We start from the raw sequence: 24,474 nt of genomic DNA, 5'->3' as shown, positions 1-24,474 counted from the left end.
ATCACACTGGAATTAAATGGAAACTCAGTCTGTTTAGACCGAATGCAAATATCACATGAATGAGAATCTTTATTCAATATAGAAGAATCAGTACATGTAAGATTCAAATGTTTTAACACAGATAGGGGTGCATGTCCTAGCCTTCTATGCCACAATTGAACATCACAATCCTTCTTCAAAATTTTCTCATTTTGGACAACATTAGCTGAATCGTGAATACTGTTGATCACTTTTAGTACATACAATCCCTTATACTCTCTACCAGTCATCCTGATCCTCCCATCCTGAAGGCCCTACAGTATACAGAGATCAGGGAAGAAGGCTGCCATGCAATTATTTTCTCTCGTGAATCTGGATATAGATATAAGGTTGAATTCCAAGCGGGGTGCATAAAGAACATTATGAATGATAACATTTTCAGCTACAGTGACCGAACCGATGTGAGTAACAGATAACCTATCCCCATTAAGTATTTTAATTGATTTGATCGGTCCAAAATATTGTTCATAATTGTCCAATAGGTCCAGTTTACTAGCCATGTGGGTTGTGGCACTCAAATCCAGTATCCAGTGTGTATAAGATTGAAAACTAGGGATAAGAGAAATCAAACCTGTACCAGTTAAAGCGTGCACTGCAGGTTTTGTGTCTTTCTTGAGCAGCTCCAAGATCTTTTCATATTGCTCCTGCGTAAAAGTTGGAGCGACCGTAGTTGCTGCATGGCCATGAAAATCTGAATCCTTGACAGAATCTGCTCCCTTTGCTGAAATTCCTTTTGTTGTCTCCCTTTATTGCCTTTGAAATTCACCGGGTACCCAATGATCTGGAAGCAATTTTCACGAACATGTCCCTTCTTGTGACAGTGGGTACATTCCGGTACATTTTCTCCTCTTCCCCGTCCACGTCCGCGACCCCTTCCTCTTGCGGTCATGGCAAGTCCCTCTGTTGAGACATTTTTATCTCCATAGCTGATGAACCGTTGAGTTTCATCTTGGATGATCATAGAATATGCCTCGTTGACGGATGGCAGAGGGGACATGAGCAGGATTTGACTCTGCGCTTGTGTAAAGTTTTCGTTCAGCCCATCAAAAACTGGAGTAACTTCTGCTCCTGGATTGAATCAAAATATGCCTTGGCGGTCGAACAATTGCAAGATGGGATAGCAACGAGTGCCGCCTGCTCCTCCCATAATTCTTTTAGTTTCGAAAAATATACCGTGACAGAATTGGGGCCTTGACGGAGAGAATTAATTTCCCGGTGTAATGCAAATATTCTTAAGCCGCTTTTCTTGTCAAAAAGCTCTTTTAACTCAGTCCAAACATCATGAGCATCTTGAAAGTAGATGATGCCGGTGGCCAATTCCTTAGAAATCAAATTGATTAACCACGAAAGGACGACAGCGTTGCATCTCTACCATTATGGCTGTAGATGGCTATCTTGATCTGCTTTCTTGCACGAGCCGTCCACGAAGCCAAGCTTATGCTTGCCAAGGAGAGCGATTCGCATCGCATGAGATCATACCGTATAGTTCTCGGTGCCGGTGAGGATATGAGGAATGATTGTTGTTCCCTGGGTATCCGAAGGGTGTAGAAATAGAGGGTGTGAAAAGGGGATGGCTTCGGCCGCGATCTTCTCCTCTCCCATTGAATTTGCTGTGTAGGGTTTGTGTGTGTGAGGTTCTTCAAGGGCTTGCGTCGATTGGCTTTGTCGGTAGCCCTAGACGACGGCATGTGGCTCTGATGCCATGTTGAACAAGACGCCCTGCCTCCACTTTTCCCAAAACGCACAGCTCAAAGTAATGAAACTGAATATTTCATTGATTGAAAATCAGATTACACAGAAATGGGCCTACTGGACTCTATTTATAAATAGTCTTGACTATGTACAAAAGCGGGCAGGCTACTCACATATACACGCAGCGGTCAGCCCATACAAAACAAAACAAAATAAGAAATATATACACAACATTTCCAATACATACCCTAATGGATTTTCACAGAGATTTCTCGCGGTTGTGACTACAGCTGGATACACAAAAGCATTGCCATAGTAACCAGGTGGCAAGAATGGAGGATTTGATTTGCCTCTTATGTTACTGACACACAAAAAACGAACCTCCTCGGAGGACTCTAATTGCAATGCTTTAGTGCGACAACGCCAGAGGAAAGCGGTAAGAGCTTCAAACCTCGTAGTGTGTTCACCATTATTGTAAGGGGAAAACAATTGACGGATGGCATCTAGCTTTTTGGGTCCAAAGAAGAAAGAGTGGTGAACGATGCTTTCTTGGGTCCATATTGGATCATTGTTATTGGGCAGTTGGTCGTATTCACGATGTGTACAAGTAACTCTAGGCGGATCCCTTGCTGATAGCAGCTCTCCGCCATACCGGAGCAACAGAAGGTGCACATGCGCCGCTGGCAATCTCTGCCATGGCGTTTAGTAATTGGAACATGCCAGGACCATCACTTACAGTGTGATTTACGCTGTAGGCAAAGATGAATCCCCCACACTTGAGGCGTGTAACCTATACCAACATGTGCAACCATTAATGAGAGCATTCTTATATATACTACTTCCCTTCTTTGTTATAAGACCTGTTTGACTTTCAATTTTATCATAAATATAAGATCCCATCCATTTTGTCTTTCATATTTATTTATTTTTTTTAAAAATAATCCGTATAATAGTTGCATACGTTAAAGAATTCATTAATGGTAATTTTAGCTAGTATACATGATTAGCAAAGATATTTTAGAATAGACAAGACCTATTTATAACAAATAACTAACTTAATTAATTTTTTTAATCTCTCCAAATTAGTCAATTAGGTTTTATATTAAAGACTAGAGGTAGAGAGAGAGTGTGTGTTTGTATAACTTAGATATGGTTGAAATCAAAGTGCTGGGGAAAGGGAAGACCTGGAAAGTTAAGAGGGGATAGTTGAGAAGTCCTTCAGACTAGGAACGTTATAAAGGAGTTCATCAAAGTATGGGAAGGGAGGGTGAAGAGGGTCACCGAATTGGTGAAGAGAGATATCAGCATCGACTTCAACGAACATCACTCCTTCTCCATTACAATCCACCATAAGCTTGCGTCCAGCTCCTTCCCTGAGTCGACCTGCAAGTGGGTAGTAAAACACCAGAGCTCGAGCCAGTGCGTTCTTTATGACTTAAGCTGGGTCCTTTCCTCTCATGGACGTTTTGTGACCATAGAAGTGTATCCCCAGCATCTGAAATCGGAAACCATCTTGGTTATCTATGTCTGAAAGCAGTTTCAATTCATGAGGGGTAGGCTTCGTCGGAGCCACAAGTTCTGGTTCGCGCCGCCTCACTGTAAACCCTAAATCACCGCCGGAAAACGCCACGGGCAGAGCCATGTCATCACACAAATTAACAAGATTGCAAATGGAGGAGGCGACCTAGTGCACGTGTTAATCACAATGAGCTATGTGTTGTGTTGGGTTTATTTTTGAGGGAGGTAGCAATATTCAATAAATATTTTATATTCTATTACTTGGAAACTTGTTCAAAATACCAACACAACAATGTCATATTAACTTACTGCGTGGGTTAGCTTTAGATATCTCCATGAAGCAAACTTTCTGGACGTCTAATGGCTATGTGTCTTTTTCACGGGCAATGTCTTTTGTTGTGTTTAAAATGATAACATTTTGAATCTTAAAAAATAGGAGTCTTCCAGATTTGTACTTTGATAACTTTACTTTGTTGAATTACATATGTTTTATACATGAATGTTCTATTTATTTATATATTAATTTTTAGATAAAATTTCAAAAAAATTACTATTGAATTTTAGAATTTTAAATCAGCATTGGCTACTATATTCGTAAAGAAAATAACTACACTCAAAATGTAAATAACAACATATTTTTGTAGTAATTACTGATTTGAAAATTTGAAATTCAACGGTCATTTTTTTAGGATTTTTTGTAATTTTTATTTAAGTATTATTTTTTAGGATTATATATGAATTATATATATTTAATTAAATTAAATTATTTTAATTATAGTGGACTTGATCCCAATTCTAACTCCTGAACTACCGCTTGTGGATTGAATGATTAATTTGGTGTTCCATACAAAATTTATAAAACAGTGGGCCTTGCCTGAAACTTTTCATTTGAAATATTTTAAGTTAAAAAAAAAATTGTACTTGTGTCAATGAATAGTATTTTAATACGCAGTCAAGACTTTTCCTAAGTCCTCACCAACATGACAGTCACGTCTAACCAAAAAGGAATAGAAGTTTAGGACACGCAATTAAGGGATAAGATTTAGCGAAATTCCCCATAATTAATGTAGTAAACTAAAGTGTGAATTCCGGCTAAAGTAACTATCCATACTTAATATCTAATAATATCTCGAACAGAATTGTCTTTAATAAAAATATATTGTTTGACGAAAAAGGTTCAGCACACTCGTGCTAGCAAGTTTCGGGTATGGTAACTTGATCATCTTCTATCTGTCTGTGTATTATTATAATAAAGTATAATAGGTTTTTACTGTAGATGTATGGGTAAATATATCTTTACTTAGTCAGATATTCATATAAAAAAATATATTTTTATTATAAGTCTAATATAAAAACCTTTTTACTGATTTAATATAATTTTTTAATTTTAGCTTTTTTATTTTTTCTTTTTAAATTATATGGAATTATGTTAGATTTTTTTTTTATTTATACATGCTTGAGATCAGCTATTAATTTTTCAAAAGACTTATAAATACTGGGATGCATGGGGTAATAAATTACGAAATAAGATATTTTGTTAAAAATTTATAAGTTACGCAGAGTAAAAAATTAATAAATAATTTCGTTCATATCATTAACCAGACTAGCTTTTAAATTTCACGGGGTGAACAATTATGAAATAAAACAATGTGTCATTTCTATTTTTATTATGTATAAAAATAATAAATTTTAAAAATAAAACAGGTTTTTTTTTTATATTTTTACTATGCACAGGATCATAAATTTTGAACCGCACGCTATTGCTTATATTTTATAATTTTCACTATGCACGAAGGTAATAAATTTTCGAATAAAATATACAGTTTAGGTTTATGCACAGAGGTAATAAATTATAAAATATAATGAATTATAGATTTTACAATATCATTTTGACATGTTTTTTCAATTTATATATTTAGGTTTTAATTTTCGCCAAATATGCATGTTCAAAGTCCCCGTTAATACATCCGATCCATTGAATCCTGACCCAACCCACTTAGTCAAAACCCGTACATCGGATTATCATAGGAAGCCTTCTAAAAAGAAATTTTAGTCCATTTTATAAGACGTTTAGATAATTCTGATAAGAATTAAATATTCTTCTTATATATATGCTTATACTTCCTTCGATCCTAATTATAAGAGCCAGTTGACTAATTTAAGGAGATTAAGGAAGGAGGTTGAGTTAGTTATTTGTCCTAAATAGGTGTTGTCTTTCATAAAATATCATAGCTAATCAAGTGTATTGACTAGAACTCTTATTATTAGAAGGGCTATTTTGAAAAAAATGTATAAATATGAGAGACAAAGTGGATTAGAGTCTTATATTTAGGACCAAAATAACAGTCAAACAGAGTCTTATATTATGGAATGGAGGTAGTATTTAATAAGAATAGTGAGAGAATGAAAATTGATATAATCAATAATAACATGGACCGTGAAACAATATAGATCTTTAACCAAACCAAGCAAAAACATACCTAGAACATATAATACTATCTTGTCGTAATTATAAGAATGAAGTATTATAATTAGGACAAAAGGGAGCATATAGTCATCGGGTCCGGCGGTCGCGGGTCCACCCTACACGGCCTTACCCCACCCAAAATCCACATCTCTGAACCCAAGACGCGAAATAGCCGAGACACTCCATGTTCCACGCATTGTGAAGCGCGGTCGTCCTTTTATGACCATAAGATCAGCCACCGATTGTATATACTCTACCATTGCCTCAGCCTTCGCCTTCTTCACCAACTCTAAGGCATAACTTAAGGTCCCGCTAGGCATGAAGCATTGAAAATGAGGAATAGGGATTATAATTACAATTGAAAATAATTGTTAAAATATATTTAGTATAAGTAATTACATATTACATGGAATTAGATAAACTCATAGAGATGGAATTAGAGAATACTACTTTCTCCCATGGTATTCCCCAATCCTATATATATGGGTTTAGCTAATCCCATATAACAAGCAATCTTTTATATTAAATACTTTTTTAATAGATTTTTCCAATTCCAATCCCAATCTCTATCTATAATTTTCAATTCTTTCTACCAAACGAGATCTAATTTTCACGGAGGCTTCCTGCGGTTGTGACTGCAGCTGGATACACAAAAGCATTGCCATAGTAAGCAGGCGGAAATAATGGACGATTCGATTTGCCTCTTATGTTACTGACACAGAAAAAACGAACCTCCACCAAGGACTCTAATTGTAATGCTTTAGTACGACAACGCCAGAGGAAAGCTGTAAGAGCTTCAAACGTCGTAGTATGTTCACCATTATTGTAAGGGGAAAACAATTGACGGATGGCTTCTAGCTTTTTGGGTCCAAAGAAGAGTGGTGAACGGACGGTTCACATGCGCCGCCGGCAATCTCTGCCACGTCGTTTAGGAATTGGAACATACCAGGACCATCACTTATGGTGTGATTTAGGCTGTGGCCAAAGATGAATCCCCCACACATGAGGCGTGTAACCTATACCAACATGTGCAACCATTAATGAGCATTCTTTTTGAAGTCATTTTTTTGTGCCCTATATCCGTACTTATTCTCATTTGGGGGGTCGTGTCCTCCAGGTCTAGAGATTGACATAAATTGCTTGTGAGTGCAATTCGCAAAACTGGACTTAGATAGGGCATCCAAAGCCAGATACCTTACAAATTCTTATATTTTAAATATCTTCTCTACAGTAATCATTTGGAGCCATGGCATTCCAATGACTGGATTTTTTTTTTTTTTTTTGGGTAGGACTACACGGAAGAAGTATCTTTTGATAAACTTATGGATTCCAATATTGCATATACGCAAGACTGACCCAGAAGATCATAGCGATATCGCAAATAAGTCATAATTAAAGTTGTGGACTTGTAATATCCTTCTTACACAGGGCGATGTGTTTTTTCTTTTTCTTTTTCTTTATTGGATATTTAGGAGGAGTTTGAGTTTTTAGATCTGGTTCTTTGTATTTAGTAACTTCGTTATCGGATGCTTCTTGTAAGTTTTGTTGCTTGTTTATTTTGGCTCTGGTCGTTGCTCTGCTGTTTAGTTTTCAATACTGTTATTTCATCTTGGTGTTTTATTTTGAATATAGGATTGACGAAGAACCTGTTGATCCTAAGGGATATCTCGAGGCAAACCAAAGTGTGTGAAACCATTGCTGGAATATCAGGTATGCATTTTGAAAATTTTCTTTTTGATGTTTAGGATTGGAGGCCATATCATTTCAATGACTAATCAGCTTTCAAAGACACAAACTCGAGGTCCTTTTACTTTCAATCAGTTATAGACAGGGGACACTTGTGGCATCAAATGACTCGGAAAAATTTCACTTTGAAATTTCTTATTTTATTTTGCACACACTGGTTGTGATATAGAGTAGAATGTGGGTCCCAGAGAATTCAGTTGATCAGTCATTCACAATCGAGAAGGAAACCAAAAGGAACATGAACAAAAATAATGACTCATAAGGTGGGTAAACCTGTTTAAGATAATACAGCATTTGGTTCTAACCAGTGAAATCCCATTAAATTCTGATGAAAAATCTGCCATGAGGAAATTTAGAATGACAGGGATGCTGTTGGTGTGTTATAGGGTGGGTGCATAGGGAATTGAAGATGACATTGAATGGATAAAATTTAGTTAATTAAGCAAAAGGATTGGGTCTAGTAGAAGGGACTAGTCACTCGTAATATGACAAACCAAGATTCAAATTTCTATTAGATGAGATGACTACATTTAATACCTAACAGTACCTAAAAAAAAATTGCTTCCAATAGGAGAATACTTATACTTAGTAAAAAAAATTAGTTAATTGTAGAACAAAAAGATAATCACTAACCATGGCAAGAAATAGGGAAAACTATTAGAAATGCGATGTAGATGTAGAAAACAATTATTTGGGCTGCAGCTGTCCCATTGTTTGGGCTTTGTTTTGCACCATGGTTATTTAAATTGGATCATATAAATCAACTCAACCAGTAAACCGGTGGTTTTACAAACCATTCAAACTTGTTTTCTTCGCCTTGCTTTCAAAATTAGAAGTTGGCTAGGCAATCTCAAACTTGGGATGGAAAGAGTGATCTTGTGGATTTTCCATCTCCCAAATCTTCACGCGAATGCAATTTTTGATACCATATAAAGTTCAATTCTTCAACTTCCTGCGTTAAAAGGATCCAACATGACGAATCTGGGCATAAACATTGCACAGGACAATATTTTGATTATTGGTCATGCATTGACAAATGTGTAAGTATCACTTTATAGAATATATTGAACAATGTTAGAGTCACATTCGTTGGTACTAGATTTTGTTGTGTTGCTTGAGACATGAATTGGTAGGATGAGAGTAGCGCGGGTTATCCGTTCATTGGGTTTCAAACACTTTGAGTTAGTGGAGGCTAGAGGCTCTAGGAGGGTTTTGGTTATTTTGGAATGATGTCCACCTTAAAATTAAAGTTTTGTTGCGACATTTACTATTCCTTCATTGTTATCGTGTTTGCTATGGTAATTTGGTACCATGGTTTTTCACTCTTGTCTATGCAAATCCTCATGAGAACCAATGGCAAGAGCTTTGGGAAAGGATTGATGAGATTGCTGGAAATACGACAGAGCCTTGGTTATTAGCCGGGGACTAGAACAAAATTTGCAATCACTTAGAGCAATAAAAGGGTGGGAGAGTTAATGAGAGCAAATGTAGGTGATTTTGCGAATGGATTGAAGGTAATGCACTAACTGATTTAGGCTTTTGTGGGCCTTTCTTTACTTGGAAGGGACCTAAATGGCAAGGGCAAGAACGAGTTTTCAAGAGGCTAGATCATTGCCTTTGCAATGTTGAGTGGCAAAATTTGTTTCTAGATACAGGAGTCAAAGTAGTTACAAGGTTGAGTTCTGATCATCATCCCTTGATTGTTATTACTTGTCTACCGAAACTGAGTAGAAATGATGCTACTTTTCATTTTGAGCGGCTTGGCTTTGTCATAGCAATTTTAAACCAATTTTGCAGGAACACTAGCCGAGAGGAGGTGTGGTGCAAGGTAACGTTAAAGATTTACAAAATGCTCTTGCTAGTTGGAATAAAGAGATTTTTGGCAATATTCAATTCGGAAATAAGTGATTGAATAGAAGAATTAAAGAGATATAGTGCGGTGCTAATTAATTGCTTTGAGAATCTTTTTTGTGAAAATTGGAAAAAGAACTTGAAGAACAGTTGCTGGTCAATCTAAAGCTGGAAGAATTATTATGGTTTCAGAAGTCTAGAAGTAGGTGGATCAGACAGGGTGACACTAAGTATTATCACAACAAAACCTTGGTGAGAAAAAGAGGAAATAGAATCCATAGCTTGAAAAATAACGCAAGGGCTTGGGTTGAAGAGGAAGGGACTATCTACAAACATTTTCAATATTTTTATGAGAAGCTTTTTAAAGAGGATGTTGTTTCCAGAACTTTTGGCATGTGACTCGACAAAGGTGGGGTTATATATCAAGAAGTGAACTAGACAGAGTAGGAAGAAGAATTGATGATAAGGAAATAAAAAATGCTCTCTTTGAGATTAGGGGACTAAAAGCATTGGGAGATGATGGATTCCCTGCAATCTTCTATCATAGGAATTGGGATGTTGTAGGAGGGGAAGTGACTGAGTTGATTAAGAAATTGTGGATGCGGCCTGAGTTAGTTAAAGATCTCAATAAAATCTTGTTTGTCCTAATCCCAAAAATTGAGAACCCTGAATTCACGTGTCTCAGTTTAGACTGATCACTTCATGTAATGTGTTGTATAAAGGATTAACTAAGTTGCTAGTATGGCTAAAATTGGTTTCACCTTTCTAGGGTAGTTTTGTTATAGGCCGAAATATTCAAGACAACGTCATCATGGCTAAAGAAGTGGCTCATACAATAGGAAGGATGAAAGGCAAGAGAGGTTTTATGGTCACTAAAATTGACCTTGAAAAAGCATATGACCACTTAAAACTAGGATTTTTTGTTGAAGGCCTTAGAGGAAATTAATCTACCTCAACATTCGAGCTTATATTTCCATTGTTGAGATGCAGATTATGTGGAATGGTAGTAAAAAAGAGGTTTTTAGACCATCCAGAGGTATAAGGCAACGAGATCTCCCCTCTACATGCCTATTTGTTTTAGCTATGGAGAAATTATCCCATATTATTGCTGACTCTGTACATTGTAGAAAATGGAAGCCTATAAAATTGGGACGCAATGGAACTTGTATTTCTTACCTCCTATTTGCAGATGACTTTCTTCTATTTTATGAGGCACCTGAAACTCAAATGCAACATGTTCTTGAGTGTATGGATCTCTGTGGTGCTACATCTGGACAGAAAATCAACTATCAAAAAACTACAATCTTTTTTTCTAAAAATGTGGATCCGTCTAAACAAAACCGGCTTTCGGGGCAGAGTGGTTTTCAGAGGGAGGATTTGGGCAGATACTTGGGTGCTAGAATCACCTACCCAGGAGCAAAATTTTAGTATCTTATTGACAAGGTTCAACAGAATTTAAATGGATGGAAGACTCAAACTCTTTCTTTGGTTGGAAGACTCATGCTGGTACAATGTGTTACTTCGCAACCAGGTTATTTTCAAATGCAGCATGATTTTATTCCTATTGGAATATGTAATGAAACTGAACATATGCAAAGGAATTTTATGTGGGGCTCTGCAGATGAAAAGAGAAAGTTAGATGTTGTGAGTTGGGAAAACGTTTGTAAACCTAAGGAGGAAGGAGGATTTGGAATAAGGAGGGCAAAGGAAATGAATGAGGCGCTGCTTGGGAAGATTGGGTGCAATTTAATCACTAAACCTGAAAGTCTTTGCTCACGGGGTGTGCTAGCTAAATATAAAAGGCAAGCTGACCTGATGAGAGAGGTGTACGTTAAAAATTCTGATTCTATTTTATGGAATTCTGATTCTATTTTATGGAAGGGTAGGAGACATGTGGCTGACCTTAATCCAAAACGTTGGGTGGGAGGTAAGAAGAGGAAATAAAGTGAAATTCTAGTCTGATTGCTGGCTAGTAAAAGAAGGCAAGTTGATTGATCACTGTGTAAGGGATCCAGAAAGTTTGGATATAGATTTTGTAATGGAGGGGGCTATTGATAATCAAGGAATTGGAATTGGCAGTAGTTGCATGAAGTCCTTCCTGCTCACATGTAAATAGATGTCATGGTATCCCTCCTCCCTGTTTGAAGGACAGTAAAGACAGAATTGTTTGGCTAGAAACCCAGAGTAAGAGCTATGTGGTAGCTGGCATGTATAAAAAATTAGTTACCATGGAAGCAGGTCCAAGGAACCGAATATGGAGGCTCATTTGGAATTTAAAAGTGACCAGGAGAATCCAAGTTTTTCTCTGGTTGGCTGTTCAAAACCGTCTCTGCACTGCTAAGAGGTGAATGAAAATATTTGGAAGAGATCAGAAATGCATGAGATGAGGGGTAGGTGCCGAGGATCTTTTTCATGTAATGTGAGATTGCCCTGAATCTAAGAAAATTTGGACCGCATTGGGCGTCCAAGCGGCGGGTGGCTTCTATAATGGGACCCTGAATAGATAGTTTATAGGGAACTTAGGTGGAGGATGTGAGTGGAGTATGACATTTGGAATATGCTGTTGGATGATATGGAATTGGAGGAAAAAATTGTTGTTTAAAGAAGGTTTTACTATGCCTATAAGACCTGATATATGTGCCAAGAAATATGCTTGGGAATGTTTGACTCTCACTCCGAAGGTAAATAAATTTGGTATGGCTAGATTGAATCTGGATGCTAAATGGAAGTTTCCTCAACCTGGTTGGATTAAGTTGAATTTTGATGGATCCGCTAAAGGGTGTCCTGGACACGGTGGCTATAGGGGAGTTTTGAGGAGAAATGATGGAAGCTGGAATTGTGGATTTGTTAAGAACATTCGCTGTGCAAATGCTCCACCTTGAGGTATCTCTGATTTGTCGTTAAGACACTTGGTGGGGGTTTCCTAACCACGCTCTTGTTTAGAGGATGAATATATAAAATTCCTTAAAAGATGAGTATGGGCGTATATATAAAATTTAGAAAATAAGAACCTTATTCTGGGCCAGAACATGTCTCTTGACTTCGTCCAAATTAACGTCGGCGATGATAACTATTTCCATTGTTTTCCTTTATGCAGGTGTGGCTTCAACATGTATGTCAATCTGTATTCTGGTGTTTGTTGAATAGACACCATAATTGTTATTATTAAGACATTCGTTAAAAATAGAGCAGACGTGAAAATATGATAAATTTAGTTCCACTGCTACTCCATAAGTAACAAACACAAAAATAAAATTATTAAATTAGCATGTATTTTCCACTAGTACGTGTGTGGTACGAATAAAAACGATTTTTAAAACAACAAGACCATAATTTTTTTGAAATTAAAAGTAGATGAATAGTATACTCTCAGCTTCTAAATGTAAAACCTAAATTACATTGTAAAATACTACTTCCGATCTTAAATATAAGAGCTAGTTGACTAATTTGAGGAGATTAAGAAAATAAGTTAAGTTAGTTATTTGTAATAAATAGGTGTTGTTTTTCCTAAAATATTCTTGCTAATAAAGTGTATTGCCTATAACTATTATTATTAAAAGGATTGTCTTAGGAAAAAATGCATAAATATGAGAAACAGAATGGATTAGGATCTTATATTTAGAATCAAAATAAAAGTCAAACGAGGTCCTATATTAAGGACTGGAGGTAGTGTGTCTTATATTTAGGATTAGAGTATTAATATAATAAAATAGAAGCTTCAGAGACACTACTTAGTATATTATTATTTATCTTAGTTATGAAGGCACCTAGTCGCCAAGAGTGGTTGGCAATGTTGTGTTGAAAATTGTCGCACGGACAAACTTGTTTTGCGCGTTTGATTGCTGCTTCTATCTTAAAGGGATGGTAAATCAAATTTAGATTAACCAAAAGTCCAAAACGCAATCTTCCCATTCATTATAGTATAATTATTTAAGTCAATTTGTGACTTCATCAATCAAATTAATGGAGGATTCTCGTACTTTTTCATTCTTCCTAGATAATATAATATCTTATCTGAGTCTTTTTCTTTCCTTTTTCTTTCTATGAAAAAAACCGTAAATATTACTCTATATTATAAAAAAAATAAAGGGTTAATATAATTTTTAGTCCTTCAAGTTTGCTCTCATTTTAGTTTTGGTCTCTCAAATTCTAAACTATAAGTTTTGGTCCCTGAAGAGGTAAAATGATACAAGTTTTTATTAGATTATAGGGACCAATATTATAACTAAAAAGAAACTTGAGGGACGAAAATCTATGGTTTGAAATTTGATGGACCAAAAACAAAATAATGATAAACTTGAGGGACCAAAATTTGTATTACCGCAAAAATAAATAAAGAAAAATTGTTTAAAGGAACCAAGTAAAATCTAGGAGAAGCACGCAACTTGGGAAGCATATCATCCTCAGAGTCCTTTTCTCTTTCAACATGTTCATATTGAACCATTTCTCAAACAATCTACGATTTTCAACCCCATCTCATTTTATTTATAACTCACTTTACAAAAATTTATGAAGCAATTCATTTTTTTTCAATAATTCTCTTAGTATTTGTGATAAATATATTTACGGTGGAATTTTCTGAACATTAAATACAATTTTATTAATTTTATCCTTAATTTATTGTATTATCTTTTTCTTATACGTTTTCTTTTATCTTTTTGCTTATTATTTCTCTTTATCACTTATATCTTATAAACAAAGGTATACTCGAAAAAAATAGTACATTTCTTATATATTTGTAAGAGCTCCTCTAGTTTTAAATGTAAAATCCAGTTATAAAATTAAATGCAAAATCTCAATATACTTTATCTCTCATATTTATTATTTTTCAAACTAATTTATTTAACTTATAAATTGATGTATAATGATAATCTAATATTACATAGGAGTAATATAAGAAGATTATGTCATATTTGTTAAGATTAAGTAATCTTTTTATCTTTCTTAATATATCTAAATTAATTAAGTAGTTTTTATATTAAGGGATAAGAGGAGTAGTTTTTTTAATTCATGCATTATTCATAAAATATTATTAACACTATTGTGACGGTTCTTATTACTAAATACCCTATGCAAGCCAAAATCAATTTCAAAAGAGCTCTTTTACAACAAAAGCATATTAGAAAAGTAATACAAGAATTGCTAAATTTGTACACCAGACTCTCCAATAATTTAGCCTTAACCTTAAAATGCCTTTTAACAAGGCCATGCATGCAACCACAAAAAATCCCGCACTTACACTGTGTATATATATAGCTTTCTCCGTCCCCTCTTTATCCAACACATCTAAGCAAAGTCGGTCCAGTTTTTAAGCCTATGAAGTATGAATCCCCCACCCATCGTTTTCCCCCCACCTAGATATATATATACAATCGTCGTGATGGTGATGAGACTCGTCGAGGTTGATAACCTACAAGGGGCCATATTGTTCCGAACCGCCGTTTTCAAAGCGAACGAGGGCTTGGTCTGGACGGTGTCGCTCTATGTGGAATTGATGAAGGAGGACGTTGGGACGAGGATCATCGTCGTATGTGTTGGCTCAGTCTGTGGAGCTTTGGCTATGGCCATCTGTGAGTTTGTATCCGCGTCTTCGAAGTTTGAAATCAAGGAAGCTCGGTTGAAAAGAGGAGAAGAATTGACGGACGACGAAACAAACTTACCATGCCCGCTTATGGCTGCCATGGCCGCAGCAGGTGGGTTCGCCTGCAGCGCTATCTTCCCGATCGTGGCGGCACCCATAAGAGAGTACAAGGTGAGGTTGGCGGCGGCGGTGGGTGTGGCGAGCGTTGCCTCACCAGCGCTTGGAATGTTGATAGCTCGTTTGGGGAAGGCACCGGTAGTTAACTCATCTTTGAGCTTTTTGATCGGGGGGTGGCTTCTCATGGCAAGCGCCTTTGCCTTCATAAAATTTTTGGATGAGATCCGATGCGAAAAAGAACCAATCTGTGGATATAAATAAAATGTAATTAATAATGTGGGTTGGTCACACACACACACACCCCCCCACGTTGAATGATGTATTTGTTGTCTGATGACAGAGTGATATTGTGATTACGGTTTTGTTGCGTTTAGCGTTTTCTAGACCATGTGGACGTTTTTTTTTTTTTTTGGAATACAAAGACAAACAAAAAGCTTGAGAAATAAAACTAGGCAGTACCTCTAGTAGTCAGATAGAAGCTTATTAGCAAAGGTATTGCTTTTATAGAAACACTGTTTTAAAGGAGTCAGCAGTATGGCCTTCACGAGCCAAGTAGTCCGTAATTATGTGTAGTTTGTTGGGTTTTTATTCAATAAAATGATATTTCAGCTGCAACAGAAAGAATTATCCATATTGATGTGCTTGTATAGAACGATTAGTTTAAGGCCGATTTGGTTATTGTTATCAGCATCTTCCATTTACAGTTAATTTGGTGTGTCATGCGGAGGCAATTCATGCTTTGTGGGTGACATGCTTTAAACATTATAACATCCAACAAGATTTCAATACCCTTTGAGTTATATATGTTGTTAGGCTTTGGCTTGCTGCTCCAAAAACTCGCGGTGGCGTATCTCCTTGATCCCAAACAATCCTTCACCTTCAAAAGGTCTTTGTTTGACGGAACTTCCTCGGTTTCTGCAGGGTAGCTAGCTAGCATGTCAGTCCATGATGGACATTTGAATTGGATACTATTTTGCAAGGCTAATTCTGGTTCAACCTGACTTTGATTTAGACTTGTGTGGGTGGACTTCTTCTTGATTCATTGTGGACATTTGGTTCATTGAGCTTGAGTTTAGGCTACTCTACATTTATTTTCTTTCCAGTTTTGTTATCTTTTACTTTATGTTGAGCCGGCCTTTGTCTGTTGATTGTTTGGGCTTTGCTCAAATAATTTTTTCGTAACCAGCCGACCTTTTCATCTGTATTTATTTATCTTTTAATGAAATTGTCTTTTAATAAAAAGGGGGGCCCTATTTGGGAGCAACTCTTTATGAAAAGCACTTCTAACATTCACTTATACTAGAGCTCAATATCTTAGCTTTTTTATATGGCTAATTCCTTCCATTAGGATTAATATAATGGCTGTTAGTTAAAAAAACTCTAGTTAGAGAGATTAAACGCAGGGTCCAAGAGGAAACAATTCAGGGCAAGTGAATTTATTGAGCGAACCCCTTATAAATCATATATATTATTTTTTTTGCCAATTTTATTATATAAGGATGATTTTATGTTCACATTTCTATCTACACATCTCACTCTATATCTTTACCATTTGAGATAGATTCAGGTAAGGTTATATGTATTTTATTTTTTAATTAATAACAATATGGGTAAATAAATGCTCCACGGCATAATTATTATAAGAGTACTATCAGTCTGTCACAGTATCACTGAAGCATGGTAGGCTCCATATTATTTTTCCTTAATTATTGCCAGAGTTACCCTTTTCACTCTCAAAAGTCAAAAACGATCAAATTTTTGTTAAAATTAAAAGTTAGTACATGGTTATATATGATACCAATATTCCTTTTATTTGTTCATTAATTCAACAGTTAGTTGACCATTAATTATGTTCCGACCGAAATTTTGAAATATTGATAATTTTAAAATTAATTAACATTAAGAGGCAGAGGAAAATTGATGATATATTTTGCAGAAGGTGAAAATGAATGTGCGTCAGTGATGACTAAGTCGTCTCAACTTCTTAATTTTTTTTTTGGTTTGCCATTTTCTTATTATTATTGTTATTTAAATATTTTAGTACGAAACTTGTTCAAAGAACCAATATTACTATGTCAAATTAACGTACTACGTGGGTTAGCTCTAGTTTAGATATCTCCAACAGCAAGCAAAGCTTTCTAGACATCCAATGGCTATATGTCTGTTTCATGGGTAATGTCTTTAATTTGTTTGATCAAACCCTTATCAGGAGGCAATGAATGCATATAATATAGGTCCCTTTGTTTTTAAAATTATTATTGCTTGTTTGTTTCATATTATTTCTCTTTATGTGTAATTTTAGATCTGAATTTCTTTATCGAAGCCTAGAATCATGCATTGGGCAAAATTATGTGGGGTTGTGTCACAAAGCATTTTAAATTCTTAGAATGGCCTGTTGGATTGGTGATCCAGAGAACTGGCTATTTCGCTGGTTCAATTGACCCCAACTAATTGAGAATAAATAATAATTAATTTGGATTCTCACTGGAAAAGTATTCATATTATAATTTTCTATTTCATAGTATCTCAGATGGGATCATCTGTAGTAAGAGGATACTCATATGTTAAAAAAAAACGTCAATTGACTCCGGATTTTTTATGGTTGACCCGATACTGTCCAGAGAGTTGGCCGGACCATCAAGTTAGGTTTTATATAATTTTTTTTCCTATCGTGTTCAAAATGACGCCATTTGAGTTAAAAAAAAGTTAGGAGTCTACATATTTGTGGTCTGATTTTATTTTGTGGGGTTGTATGTGTTTTATACATGAATGTTGTATTTACTTATATGTTAGTATTTTATTTAAATATTACTTCTTAGAGTTGTCTATGAATATTTATATATATAATTAAATTATATTCTTTCATTATAATCGATTTTTTATAATGTTTTATTTTTTAAAAAAATATTTTTAATATAATTTTAATTTCTAACGACACTAATTTTGAATTTTAAATCATAAATAATTTTTTTATAAATAATTTTTAAATTTATTTTTTAATTAATATTGATAAGATATACAATTTAATGATATATGTATTATATTACATTATATTATATTATCTATATGTATTTTATATATTTGAATAAAATCATTTACAATTAGGCAAAAAATCTTGTTATTCAAAAAATAACTACTATAATAAAATCTAATAAATTATTCTATATAAAAAATTAAATGATTTAGATAGATTATGATAAACAGTATTCTCCTACTTGTATATATATCCTATGTAATTTATTTTCTTAAAATTTTTTGTATACACCATTTGTTTTTGTATTGAAGACTAAAATCAATCTATATCATGGGTATTAATTATATCCTGATTAAATTTGATTGTTTAATAATTGAAATTCAAAATTTATTTCAATATTAACTTGCATTCATATAAATTTATTAAATTGTTATGAATTTCTATCATATATTATATATTTCAATATATTTTAGATATGATAAAATTATTTCTTTCTTATATCAGTTTGTATAAGAAAGTTATTAATATTCTTATTATATTTTTTAATTATTATTAATAATCAAGAGGAATTTATTTTAACAAAATATAAACAAGTTGTCTAAGAAATTGTCTTTTTATTTTCAGTATATACATAATGATGACATGAATGATGACGATATCTTCATTAATAACAACTCCACAAGTATATCGATTTATTTTATAATTAAAAATGTTTTTAAATCATTATATTCTTAATTGTTATTATATAATTTTTGTAAGATTATAATTAAAAATAACAAAATTTAAAATTAGTGAAGGATTAGCGACGGAATGAAATTAGCAACGGAATTAGTGACAAAAACTTCTATGACAAACAATTTAGCTACGGAATTAGCGATGAAAATTTCTGACGAAAAAAATTCCGTCGCTAAATATTTACTGACGGATTTTCCAATGAATTAACGACGGAATTTATTGATGAACAAAAATTCCGTCGCTAATTTGTCACTAATATTAGCAACAGAAAAATTCTGTCGCTAATCCATCAAAAAAATTAACGACAGAATTTTCGTCGTAATTCCGTCAAAAATTAGCGACAGAATTTTTTTTTGTCGCAAATTCCGTCGGAAATTAGCGATGAAATTTGTTTCCGTCACAAATTCCGTCGCTAATTAGTTGTTTTTTTTTTTATAGTGGATGCATCTAGCACCTCGATTTTATTTTTTCAAAGTATCCAACACCCTAATATTATTTTTTTAGTTACATCCAATAATCTTCAGGGTGCTTTGAAATATCAAAAATAATATTAAAGCGTTGAATGCATCAAAAAAGATAAAATCGAGGTGATGAGTGCACCTAGGCAATAAAATTTGGGTGCTAGCTGAACCTTATCCATAATAAAATATAGGTATAGTCAAGACTTTTGCTAAGTCCCCACGAAACGATAGTCACGTCTAACCAAAAGGAAATAAAAGTTCAGGACACACTGGGAAGTTTCATGGATGATGACTTGATAATTTTTTTTATCTATATATATTATTATAATAAAATATAATAAGTTTTTGGGAAAATTAGAACAAAGCACCTATAGAGAAAAATATTTAGTGCAGAGGATCATAAAAATTAGAATTATTTTAAAGAACCATATATTAAAATATAATTTTAGAAAGATAAAATTGTCTACAACTAATCTTCTTATATTCTCTCATATGATATATCAAAAATTGACAGTTAATGAGTTCCTTTAAATATAATTTTAGTCAATAAATTTTTATAATTTTATAATTTAATTAAAAATACATATATACAATTATAAAATATTTTTAGCCAACATATATATTTAAAATATTTTCACAAGCAAGTTTTAATAAATAAATGAAATTAAACATTTAAATTACTAAAAAATAAAATTTTATATTTATAAAATTAATTAAATTTATAATATGGTAATTGATTTAATAGCATAGGGAAAAAAATTAGAATATGTATTTTCAATTTTGAATAAAGATATGTTATATGTGATTAAATGATAATTATTAAATAATATTTGTGTTAAGGAAGGCTATTTTGGTCCAAATAATAAGTTAACACTATGATTTAATGGTTATGGATAAAAGTTAAATCTCAAAACAGGAAGGCTTGTGCAATATATATTTTGATTTTAATGATATTCATATAGGTTTTCAAAATAAAAATAAGATCTCTGTAATTTAAGTAGAAAGGATATTGATATATTTTACTCTTTTTTTATTCTTAAATGTAAACAAAATAGGAGAATCACAAAGGCAACAAATAAAGTGAAAAGGGTAATTTGGTATTTTAAAATCTATATTTGAACAGTTGGTTCTTTTAAATAATTCTAATTTTTATGGTCTTTCTTACTAAATATTTTTCTCTATAAGTCCTCTGGTCTAATTCTCCCTAAGTTTTTACTGTGCATGTGTAGTAAAGATATCTTTAATTAATTAGATTGTCAAATATAAAAAATATATTTTTATTATAAATCTAATGTAAACATATTTTTAGTAATATTTAAAATCATAATTTTTTAAAAAATTTTAGGTTTTTTTTTTTTAGCTCAGAGCATCCTCAAGTCACTTTAGACTTGATACTAATTTTTGTCAGGCCAAGAATATAATGTTAAGTTTAAAGCTCTCCCAAAAAATGTATTTCTCAAGATTTAAGCTTATTTCTCTGCCTTATAAGAGGGAGATCACTTACTATTTCAAGTAACAACTTGTGTTGATAAAATTTTAGCTTTTGAGGTAGCTAGAGACAAACATAAATTACATAACATTACCAAAAATAAAATTAATTCTCTCTGTCATCTGTTGTCGTTTTCGCCAAATATAGATTTTCAGGTCACCTTAATTGTGTCATGCAGTCAAAACGTGTGTCACGTGAATGCTAAAAAGACATTTACGAAGTAGTTGATATTATTTTGCGGATGATTTTCTAACCACCAATTTCACTAGAGGGAATCAGAGCTCATCAAAGTGACGAATGGCATCATACTTACCAAATCAGGACAATTCAAATTTAATATGGATGGTCTAGAAACTTTTTATAATTTGTATTTTTCTTAATTTTTTTATTTTAAAGGGTATAGAATCCAAGGTAAAAACAATATCTCAACTAATTATTAATTTTTTTCAAAAGTAATCTTTAATTTAAAGATTATAGATTAAAAAATTTAAATTTAAATCATTAAAATTGTATTTGAGTCCCAAAATATTCATACATGCAATGAACACCGAACTAGTTGTCCAACAACTGCTATAATTAAGTTCTGCTACAAATTTTGATGCCACTTGGTAGTAGCCATTCCTCCTCGATTCAAACATCACTACCTTTCTGTAGTTTTTCTCTCTGTTTTTTTAAATGGTTTTCTTTTCGTATCACAAATTTTTTCAGATTGTAGGTAGCTAGAGTTGGGATTTAGTCCAATTCGAAGGAGGGAAAATTTCAATAAACCTCCTTTATAGCTAATTAATGTCAGTTACTTCCAAAAAATTCTGAAATTTTATTGGATCCTCTTAACCATAATTTTTTGTGCCAGAAAATAAAAATACTACTACCTCATTTGAGTTGCAAATCACAGAGTTTGTATTACATATCACTAAATTCTTGTTGTAGATAGCCGAATTTGAGTTGTAAATTCTTATAAATTTTATGAATGAATGAACAACTCAAATTCATCCATTTATAACAAAAATTTTACAGTTTACAACAAGAAGTCGGCAATTTACAACTTAAATTCGGCGATTTGTAACTCAAATAAAGTAAGGATATTTTTGTTTTCTCATAAAATTTTTTTGATGCATTGAAATTTCAGAATTTTTAAAGGGTTGACTGATATTAATTGGTTACTGAATGGTGTTTATTGAAATTTTTCCTTGCGAAAGAATAACAGACTGATATTGATAACATGGGGGAATGGTGATATATATACATATATGCAGACAACAAAGAAAAACCAACAACAATACACACCTACATCTAGAGTACTCCATCAATAATAACATGGATCCTGACCCACTTCATTAAAATAACGGACCCTCAGCGACAAAGATCCATAACCAAACCAACCACAACTATAAGCTATTAATAATTGAGGTAATTAAACCATGCACAATATGTATTTAACACAGCCCAAACGACCATATAATTATGATAATGACGCTAGACTATCTGAGAAGCTTGTTAATTGTTCTAGTTGGCCAAGTACACGATCCAGTTCGTGGATGAACCTCTTCATAGCACTGAGCGGCAAGTAGAATGGCACAACAATACCTTCCTCTCCTTTTGCATTCTCACATGCAGCATAATAGCTCGCTCCAGGAAAAGGACCGGCTCCGGCCGTCGCCGGTCCACCGTACACCGCCTTACCCCACCCAAAATCCACACCCCTAAACCCGAGACGAGACGTGTCCGACACGATCCATGTTCCGGGCATAACGAAGCAGGGTCGTCCTTTAGTGACCATAAAATCAGCCACAGATTGCATATACTCCACCGTGGCCTCAGCTTTGGCCTTCTTCACCAACTCTAAGGCATACCCAAATGGATTTTCACATAGCTTCCCTGCTGTTGTGACTGCAGCTGGGTACACAAAACCATTGCCATAGTAACCAAGTGGTAGTACTGGAGGGTTTGATTTGCCCCTTACATTACTGATGCACATAAAGCGAACCTCTTGAGAGGGTTCTAATTGCAATGCTTTAGTACGACAACGCCATAGGAAAGCCGTGAGAGCTTCAAACCTTGTAGTGTACTGACCATTATTATAACTGGAAAACATTTGGCGGATGGCTTCTAGCTCTTTGGGTCCAAAGAAGAAAGAGTGATGAGCGATGCTCTCTTGGGTCCATATTGGATCGTAGTTACTGGGGATTTGCTCGTACTCACGATGTGTACAAGTAATTTGAGGCGGGTCCCTTGCTGATAGAAGCTCTCTCCGCCATACCGGAGCAACCGACGGTTCACGTGCACCGCCGGCAATCTCCACCACGGCGTTTAGGAATTGGACTATGCCAGGACCGTCACTCATGGTGTGATTTAGGCGGTAGGCCAAGATGAATCCGCCACACTGGAGGCGCGTCACCTATAACAAAATGAGCGCAGATGCTTAAATATAAATCGCCATCATACGTTACAGGAAAAATTAATTTGTAAATAACTATTACCTCCGGTCTTTAATATAAAAGCTAGTTGACTAATTTAAATAGATTAAGAAAACTTGTTAAGTTAATTACTTGTAATAAACAGATGTTGTCTTTCCTAAAATATCTTGGCTAATTAAGTTTATTAGATAGAATTATTATCATTACAAGGACTATCTTAGAAAAAAATAGATAAATATGGGAGATAAAGTGGATTGGAGCATATATTTAGGATCAAAATAAAAGTCAGATAAGTTCTTATAATAAGGACCAGAAGTAGTATAATCTTATATAATTTTAATTAATTAGGTCATCGTAGTTTCTTTATCAAGTCTTTATGCTTTTCTCAATCATATATATATTGGTTTCTATATTCATAATTTGTTAATTTATAAGAGAAACAACGTTAGTAACTGATGACATAGCTCTTAACTCAACATATACTTGAATTAATTTTATCTCATGGATGTAAATAAAATCAAAATCAATCAGGTTTTTTTAACCTCTCCAAAATCAATCAAATTACATATTATTCGTATAAAAGTAAGAAGATAATTATGAATAATAACTCTTTTTTATGTTATATTTTGTGGTAACTTTTCATACGGTTTCGTTTCGTCAGCATCCACAGTAACTCTAATTAGAAGATTCTTAATATAATGATCGAGCTGGAAACTTGAAAATATTTAATAAAAAACATAATTCCCTGGTCAAAAAAATAAAAAAACGTAATATATATAAATGCTCAAAAATCACATGAAATTATGAGAACTGAGGGACTTATTTGACTTATTTTATAAAAGCGAGGAGGATGATATATATGGTAGAAATCAAAGTGTTGGGGAAAGTCATTAAGACCTGGATGATTAGGAGGGGACAGTTGAGAACTCCTTGAGAACCAGGAACGTTATAAAGCAACTCATCAAAATATGGGAATGGAGGCTGAAGAGTGTCACCGAATTGGTGAAGACTAATATCAGCATCGGCTTCAGTAAACATCACTCCTTCTCCATTACAATCCACCATAAGCTTCCGTCCATCTCCTTCTCTCAGTCGACCTGCAAACGGGTAGTAAAATACCAGAGCTTCAGAAAGTGCCTTCTTTATCACTTGAGCTGGGTCCTTCCCTTTCATGGAAGCTTTGTGACTGTAGAAGTGCATAAATGGTATCTGAAATCGTAAACCATCTTGGTCATCTATGTCGGAGAGCGGTTTCAATTCACGAGGGGTGGGCTTCGCCGGGGACACCAGTTCAGGTTGGTGCCGCCGCACAGTAAAGGCTCCGTCGCCGGAAAGTGCTTCAGGAGGAGCCATATTATGACACGAACAAAATCACAAAGGGAGGAGA

General features: G+C 34.1%; 2 protein-coding genes and 1 pseudogene across 2 annotated transcripts; 1 reads left to right on the top strand and 2 right to left on the bottom strand.

Annotated features, from left to right (window-relative positions):
- Positions 1 to 1,376: 1,376 nt before the first annotated feature.
- LOC114756116 (benzyl alcohol O-benzoyltransferase-like) lies at positions 1,377 to 5,521 on the bottom strand (annotated as a pseudogene).
- A 9,172-nt stretch (positions 5,522 to 14,693) lies between these two features.
- On the top strand, positions 14,694 to 15,272 carry LOC114756115 (vacuolar iron transporter homolog 3-like). Its single transcript, XM_028945030.1, has one exon. The coding sequence runs from the start codon at positions 14,694 to 14,696 to the stop codon at positions 15,270 to 15,272; it is 579 nt and encodes a 192-aa protein (XP_028800863.1).
- A 6,588-nt stretch (positions 15,273 to 21,860) lies between these two features.
- Positions 21,861 to 24,474, bottom strand: LOC114756119 (benzyl alcohol O-benzoyltransferase). The gene is made up of 2 exons (XM_028945034.1): positions 23,985 to 24,474; positions 21,861 to 23,068 (listed from the first exon to the last, which is right to left on the bottom strand). The coding sequence occupies exons 1-2, from the start codon at positions 24,438 to 24,440 to the stop codon at positions 22,133 to 22,135; spliced, it is 1,392 nt and encodes a 463-aa protein (XP_028800867.1). The 5' UTR covers positions 24,441 to 24,474; the 3' UTR covers positions 21,861 to 22,132.

This window comes from Neltuma alba, unplaced genomic scaffold (genome assembly GCF_004799145.2).
Source record: "Neltuma alba isolate B1F8T4 unplaced genomic scaffold, ASM479914v2 tig00010372_pilon, whole genome shotgun sequence".
Lineage (NCBI taxonomy): Eukaryota > Viridiplantae > Streptophyta > Magnoliopsida > Fabales > Fabaceae > Neltuma > Neltuma alba.
Note: the sequence above shows the minus strand (reverse complement) of the source record. Positions and strands in the feature narration are given on the sequence as shown.